General features: G+C 24.1%; 1 protein-coding gene across 1 annotated transcript; it reads left to right on the top strand.

Moving 5' to 3' along the window:
- Positions 1-305: 305 nt before the first annotated feature.
- Positions 306-1833, top strand: LOC112692301. The gene is made up of 3 exons (XM_025566929.1): positions 306-348; positions 1288-1479; positions 1556-1833. The coding sequence occupies exons 1-3, from the start codon at positions 306-308 to the stop codon at positions 1831-1833; spliced, it is 513 nt and encodes a 170-aa protein (XP_025422714.1).
- Positions 1834-8798: the final 6965 nt, after the last annotated feature.

Below are 8798 nucleotides of genomic sequence, written 5' to 3'. Positions count from 1 at the left end.
GTAAAGATAAACCCATTATGGGAAATGCTTTATAATTTAATAATATAATGAAATAATTTTTAAGTTTATTTTTAGTTCTTCTTTCGTACCAAAAAAAAAAACAAAAATTCAACAAATGTTATAACTTGTGAAAAAACTGACAAAATTTAGTTTTCTATCTTAATATTTGATACATAAAATCTTTGGTGTGATTTATTACCTCAAAGTATAGTCACAAAAGACAACACTATCGTAAAACCAATGGTATCATACAACAATAAAGACTTTAAACTATATAATAAAATTAATAGTAAATGCAATTCATTATGGGCTTAACAAGGAATGGAAACAAAATTAAATATATGAAATGTAAGTCAAAATCAAATCTAATATTTACAAAAGCTATTTGTAGCTCAACTTAGATCAAATTACATTTAAATTTACTCTATAGACAGCCTTATAAGTTTTAAAAATTATGTTTTTATAATTATATATCTCGTATACATAAATACATTTAAAAGTTACAATATTTATTTGGTTTAAAAATACATATAAACAAAATATTTCGTAAAACAGAATTATAAAGATAATTATTTTTTCCTTATATTTAAACAATTTTATATTTAATTATCATATGAAATAATGATTTAAATATAATTTTTATAATAATATATAAAAAGTATATTCCTCTATAATTTATAATTAAAATTGTTTTTTAAATGTCTCAGTTTTTGAAATAAGAAAAAAAAATTGAAAAACAACACTTTTGGCTATAATTTTAGTAAGATGTTGAGTTATTGAGTCCAAACACAATTATTTTTTCATATCATTTAAAAAAGGGATATTTATTTGGAATTTCCCAAGAAAATGTTTAACCTTTATAAATTTGAATAACCCTAATATATATATATATGTTATGGGCAAAGTATACAATGTGGGCATTTTATACAATGCCCGGGCATTTTATATATTGCCCGGACAGTATATAAAATGCCCTTCGTATATTGAGCAGTATAGAAAACGGATGATATTAGTTAATGAAATATGATAAATTGTAAAACGTAGTTAAAATAAAGTTTATAAATATAATAAGTAATTTAAGAACTGAAGAAGACCTCGAAGGAGCTCTGAATTCTATTTCTACTGTATCGAAATGTAATAACGCATCGAAAACAAAGAAGGTACCTATATCTATGTAGTAATAATAATACCTTTTAATTATAATTTTAGATTTTTAGTTTCAATTTTTAAGTAATAATTACGTTATATACTTAAATAAAATTAATCAATGTATTTATTTTATTTTAGCTGTACCTTTTAAAATAAAAGCTATTCGTGAAAATAGAACCGAATCACTTAAAAATTTGAAAGTTCAAACTATAAAAATGAAGCAAGCTTCTGAGAATCGTTTTTGTCCCGGCGAAGTTGGTCAGTCAGTAACGGTCAAAATTCCAGACGTTGATAGTGATTTTAGAAACATTATTGGAGTTATTCTTTCAGGTACTCAAAAATATTTTACTTATATTATTAATATTCCAGATAAAATTATAAAAATGTATTTATTCTGTTTTTACAGTTAACAATAATATGTACGAAATCGGGACCAAGGAAGGCCGCTTTTCAACTCTGTACAATAGAAACCAATTTGTAATTTGCAAAGAAAGATTTCTGGAAGTTGATGATACCAAGATTTCACTCAGAGGGGCAGCACGGAAATCTTCAAATTTGGGTGGTCAGAGCTACGATCGATGTACATGTATACAAAAATGTAAAACACGGAAGTGCAAGTGTAAAGCAGCGGAGCGGCTATGTTCATCAAAATGTCACGGAAGCAGTACATGCGACAATAAGTGATAATAAAATTAAAAAACTTATTATATTTTCTAATAATATAAATACATGTCATTATTCATTAAATCATATCATCCGTTTTCTATATCGCCCAAAATGTATACTTTGCCCGTAATATATATATATACACACGCATTATAGTATTATACTTACTGTAATGAGATAAATTATATTTTGAAACTTAAATTTTCAAAATGTTAACAATAGAATAATAGTATACAAAATAAAAATGAATTATGTCAACTTATCCAAGTTAATTAAACTGGGTATAAGATCAAAATGACCAAAGTTACAGCGTAAAATATTCTTTAAGTATTTTACATAAAATAAGAGAAATAACACATAAACGTTACTTACTTCATATTTTCACTCTACTCAAAAACAGAATAAGAACTGAGAATTAAATTCCAGTTGGTAAATTAAAATGTATTCAAATTAGAATATCGTTAAGTTGTGTTTAAATAGAAGTGTGAGAAAATTAACGTTCTATAAAAATGATCATCTGTAATGAAACCAAAATTCGAATTATTTTATTTCGAGATAACATAATGTCGATAAAGATAAATGTATACTGTGACTACTGTTTAATATTTATTAAAATATTTAATATCTAAATTTATATAAAATAATTTAAAGGCCTTTATTGTGTAAGTAGTTATTATTCATTCGTTCACATTTTTTTTTTTTTTTTATTAGAAATAGGCTTCAACATCGTAGGTTATTAGCCTAAAGTAGTTCAGATACAAATGATAGAATACATGAAAAAAGGAAAATTAATTAATTAAAATAAATAACAAATTATAGGTATTGTAACTTAGAAACTAAGAAAAGTTTTTACAATATTAGAGTTTGTTAATATAATTGATTTTGGTTAGAAATGAGATAATTTTGCTGGTATTCTTTTCATTTTTGGTGTTCACATTTGTAAGTAATAATAAACAGTCAACTTCAATAAACGATTCTGAATATAGTATTCGTCTGCAATACGATATATTATTTAATATAAAAGAACCTTATGTTTTTTGTCCCATTATATCCTAGTATTTTTTTATAAAATCCGATCAAGCTAGATCCGAACGGAATACTTCATAAACACCCAAGTCAAGGCTGATATTTTTATAATAACTCGGCCTGATCAGACATTTTTCATAAATGCCCGATCCGAAAAATATCCCTAAAATACCAATAGTTCAACACATTTTTGACCATAAGAACGTTCAACTTAATATTTCTTATAAAATATATATTAGAACAGTGATACCCGATTGAGCACGGTCGTTATCGGCCAACCTTTTTGACAACCCGATTGAGCACGGAAAAAAAATAAATATTGTGTACAACGTTATCATATTGAAAACTATTAGGCTGGCAACACACTAGCATTATTTTACCGCGCCGTAATTTTACTGCGCGTTTTGTTAAAGTACATTACAATGAATAGAGCACACGAGTGTCGCGCAGTAAAATTATGGCGCGATATTTCGAAAACTGTCGCGTGCACTTTGACTTTACCGTGCATTAAAAATACCGCTATAAGGCTTATCGTGAGTACTCTAAATTTAAAAATACTGACTACCTACTTTAATACTTGTTGAAAGTTGGAAATAAATGTTTAGGGAAAAAAAATTCAAATTTTTACCTTTTTCATGACAATTGTATGAGTGCTATTTTTTAGCAAAAAAAAAAAATATTTAATTATAACATGTGTTTAAAATCCAATAAAAGATTTTTAATTATAAATAATTATATTCAAATGTATTTTATTTTGTAATAATAATATGGACGCACCGAGCTCTTTACACCAACAATATAAAAATGCGAAAAAAATGGTTTCTTGTCGTTTTTCTATTGGAGAGTTATTTCTTTTATGAAACCTGAGCCGTAAAAATTTTAAATTATGAAATAATCGTTACATATCTAAAATTGAATTACATAATAATTATAAAAAAATCTTGCATGCACAGTAATACGGTACACCGAATATTCTACAGTACAAAGCGGCAACGTCGCACCCATTTTCGTGCTCAATAGTGTGGTTTTTTGGTTCTTTTTTGGTTTCTATTGTTTAATTGCAACCGTGCTCAATCGGGTTTCGAAAAAGATCAATCGTGCTCAATCGGGTTCCAGCCTATTAGAATAGTTCCGAATAGAATATCTTTAAATTGAAACCATAGATACTAAGTAGGTAGTAAGATTAAAGAGGTATGATGATATTAAAACAAAAACAATACTAATCGATTAGGGCCCGATTAAGACATTTTGAAGCCTTAGGCAAATTAAAAAATGCGACCCTTATCAATATTATCAATAGTGGCGTATCTATGAATGCCCTTCCATACATAAATTGTACAAAATCAATTAATAATTACAATATATTTTTGTATACTGATTCAACCAGAAGCATGGGTCTTTTTTTTAATTTTTCAATAGTTTTTCGATTAATTGAAAAACACAAAAAATTTTGAAAAACTTAAATTTTCACCACTAATCAAACCCTCTCCACTAAAAATCATATATTATTTTGTCATATATATATTTTTTTTATTGTTTATACGACAATACTATTTACCCATCCCTGTATTCCACACTGGAGTTTCATGGTTTTTTATTTTTAAATCCCAGTCGCATACGTGCCCGTTGAGCCGTATGCTGATCTCTAATATATCTACATAATTATGCAGCTAAGTATTATAAATCTCATTTAATATAACTGAAAATCAGAAATTTTAGTTACAAAAAGCAATACTTATATAAATGTATTCATACAATTATTCAATTAAGCTATTTTTAAACTTTAAAGATCTCAAACAATTGACATTTGACAATTTGACATTTGAAAATTGAAAATTGACAGTTGACATTATCTTCTACATTTTTAAGTACAAAAAATGGCTTAGGAATAGTATTGAATACAATTTTTAAAACCTAATACAAATTAATGATTTATTTTATCAAATTAAATAAAATTACATTTTAAATTACTTGACTCAATGTATCAATAAAAAAAAAATCTATCAATATATTCATAAATATGATACAATATACATACAGTAATATGTATATATATATATTTGAACAAATATAATAATAATTAATAATACTATTTTCCTTCAAATACGAATCATATGGAATTTGGCAAAAATTAATTATACTCGAATATTTATGTGTTAAAAATAGTTTAAAGTATAATTCTGTTTTAGAAATCATCGAAATTATCAGCGATATGACAAAGTAGTGTATCTTAGATATTTTATATATTTAGAAATTTGTAGTGAAATATGAGAATTGAGACTGAAAGTCGCATTTCAGTGATACATATCCAATAGATATAAATTGTTCATACACAAACATTTGTCCAAAAAAAAAAGAGAAAACCCGCTAACTATATCTGTCTGAAAAAATTGCCAACGAATGATGTAATGAAAAAATATGAAACCAGAGAAAAGTTGTAGTTACCATGTAATATCATGTAAGATGTATAGGAAAAAGACTTTCCAAAAAAATCGATTGGCACTATACCGTGAACTTATATAGGAAAAATGATTGATTTTAACTTTTCGGTAATGGAAGCTGTTTTTGTGCGACGCATCAAGAATCATAGTTTGCTCATTATCAACGATAACTGAGAATTTATCATGATAAATTCTTGATTTCTAATCATTTTTTGTTTCAAAAGTTATGATTGAATTCAATTTAAAATACTTAATGGTTTAATAAAAATATAAAATTCAGTTTAAAAATATTAGTACGGTGTTATTAGTTGAACATTTGTCAAAATTGTCATAATGACAACATTTACGAGTATACTTAACTAAATTAATATAGTTATTGATACCTTACTAGAATAACCTATCTATTAGTAATATAATGGTAATTAAAATCGTTAAATATTAATGATTGTTCAAAATTAAAAATGAATTTTTATGTGATTTATGTATTAAATGTTTAAAAATTCTCTAAACATAATTGAAAAACATTAATTTTGTTTAATGGATTTCAAGTGAACTCCTTTATTTTTGAAACTTTTAACATTAAGAATTATAAATCATTGAACTTAAATGATCACCACGTAAAAATTTAATTAAATATGATCATTGATAACTAATCGAAATAAAAACATTTTTTTCGAATAAAAGTTTTAAAATATATTAATAATAATAATATAATTTGCACTTGAATAATTGTTATTTTTAAAAAAAAATTAAATGATAATTTAATTGGTATAATAATGCTATTGTATAATGTCTAATGAATGATTGAAAAATATAATAAAATAACTAATATATGTTTAATATTATTGTATTAATTTAATCGATTTTTAAATCAAGATTATTAAATGTATTAAGTCAACGAGTGTCTTACTACTGCCTTTTTTTTTTCATTCAATTTGTATTTCCAATACCACAAAAAATATGTTAACGTTTTAAAGTAATTTTTTGAAAAGCTTCGATCAATATATGACTTGAATATAATATTTTACGGGTTTTATATTAGGAATATTGTTCAGAATATGTTATTTTTACCTTTTACATTGAGCATTAAACTTGGGGAATCTTTTTATGAATAATTTTTCTTGGACCAATAAAAAATATTAGTCAAATTTTATGTTTCTATATTTTATTTTTATTTTTCGGTAGTACTATTCCAAAAATCAATCTTGTCAAGGAACGTATGAGTTTAAAAACTTATTTCTTAATTACTTTCTTTTTTTTTTTTTTTGGGTAATTTAACTATTCTATTTACATTACTTTTAAGCCACGATTATTGAAGAATTAAAGCCTATAAATTATTATGGCTTACCATTTTTGGTTAAATTTAAATTACTTTAAAACATTAAGTGTTTATTTAGTTAAGTCAATGACTGTAACTTCAATATTTTTTTTCTTTTTATCATAAGCACATTACACCAAAGCAGTTAAACTAATTGTTTATCTTATTCTCGTATTTTATTTAATCAAGGTTATGTTTAGGTATAGTATAAACATTTTAAAATTAGTATTAGCACATATAACAAACATAAGTATAGTATACTATACTATATAGTATATAGTATACATATAGTATATAGTATAGTATACATATAGTATCAAACATAACATTTAATATAGTGACGTAGGTAAACTTCATTTTGTTATGTAAAGCTTCATATACAGCTTCCTGTATAAAGATGTTACTTTTACCAAAACTGCATCAGTAATATTTACCTAGATACAATATCATTGTGAAGTAAGTTTTTTTTTTATATTAATTATATTTAATTATATTTAGTTATATTTAAATTAGTTAAAAAAATCCTACTTAAATATAAACAATTTCACACCATGCTTTTTAAAATAAAAACTAACAGTAAAATGGTTAATCCTTCTTTTATCTAACCATTATTAAATATTTTTAAATTTATTTTTAAATTAATTCTACTCATGAACTTAATTTTTTTACAATTTAAATTTTTATAAATCTAAAATAAAAAATCGTATACCATATGTGCTATCCAAGTATATTAAATTATTTGTCATACTAATAATTTGTATTTATAGAGTAGGTATATTGAACTTCTATGAGACTACTTTGCTTATTAAAACTGAATACCATCTATGTATTTTATATTTACATCTTAAATAATAAAATAAAGTCATCTAACATAAATTTACATATTATTATATTAATAAAAGATTAATAAAAGATAATGAGAAATTTCAAAGCATAAGTTTAAGTTTTAAATGTGTGGTAAGAATTTTTTTCTTACAATAAAGTTATAATTTTTTGTGACAGTAACGGTTTATTGTTACACACGCGTAAATTGATATAATATATTATATAAATAATTATATTTAAACGTCTCTAACGGATATATGGTAAACAATTAAGAAATATCTAGACAGTTAATTAAATACATAAAATAACAACTATAACTCCTTACAGATACAACCACGTTTCACCGTGAAAAGAAAATGTTTAAACATTTCATCAACACTTTATTGTGTTAACTTATATAAAGGGAACATAATATACATTAAGCTAATCAATAAACGCTAATTAAATTAAATTCATCAGTTTTTATTTTACTCACATAAATTATCTCCAACACAAATGTAAGATTCCTAAACTTTTTAGATATTCTCTATTGGAAATAATTATAAATATCAAGTTCCCTCAAAACATCAGGCGCTAGTTTCAATAATCTTAACTCCCAAGTACCTTTAAGTATTGCTTGAATCTTTTGTTAAGCCTATTTCGGATTTTGTCTATTTCTTGAAACTTATAATGCCAGTCTAATCAAACTTTTAAACTTAAAATTACATAGGCGATTAATTTAAATCTTCCGTGTTAAGATAAGATTGAATGAATAATTTAACATTAAAAAAGGATAAAATTTTATCAAGACATTTGTCCTTTAACAATAAGAAAGGAATTTATCTATTTTGGATTTGTTTTGAAACAACTTATTATAATAGTTTGATTGACTGTTTGTAACGTATTGCTTTTATTTAATTATATAGAATCTTATTGACTGATATATTAGAAATTTAACTGAGAGAAATCTGATTAGTAGTTTGTCTGTTGCTATATATCTACATGTATTTATATATTCCCAGTTATTAGTAATGCATAAATTACATAGGTAATTTATAATGATATGTTCATATTAATATATAGAAGGAATTATGGCATTATAATATACTGCACAAGTACCAAAGTACAATTAAGGAAGGAATTCGATTTAACTTTGAAAACTTCATGGGGTTCAAATCAAATTTTATGTTTCTATTAGGAATCTTGTTAGCTATAACATTATCAAAGTATTCATATACCTACGTTATGCATATTATTTATACATTTCACAATTGTCATTTTCAGTTTTCAAGTTGTAATTGATTTTATCTCACAAATAAGATAAAATAAAACTATTAATAAAATTCATAAATTATAATAAACTTATATTAAATATAAATACTTATATTGGACTT

The sequence above is a fragment of the Sipha flava genome, unplaced genomic scaffold, assembly GCF_003268045.1.
Source record: "Sipha flava isolate LNK unplaced genomic scaffold, YSA_version1 72_pilon_pilon, whole genome shotgun sequence".
Classification (NCBI taxonomy): domain Eukaryota; kingdom Metazoa; phylum Arthropoda; class Insecta; order Hemiptera; family Aphididae; genus Sipha; species Sipha flava.
Note: the sequence above shows the minus strand (reverse complement) of the source record. Positions and strands in the feature narration are given on the sequence as shown.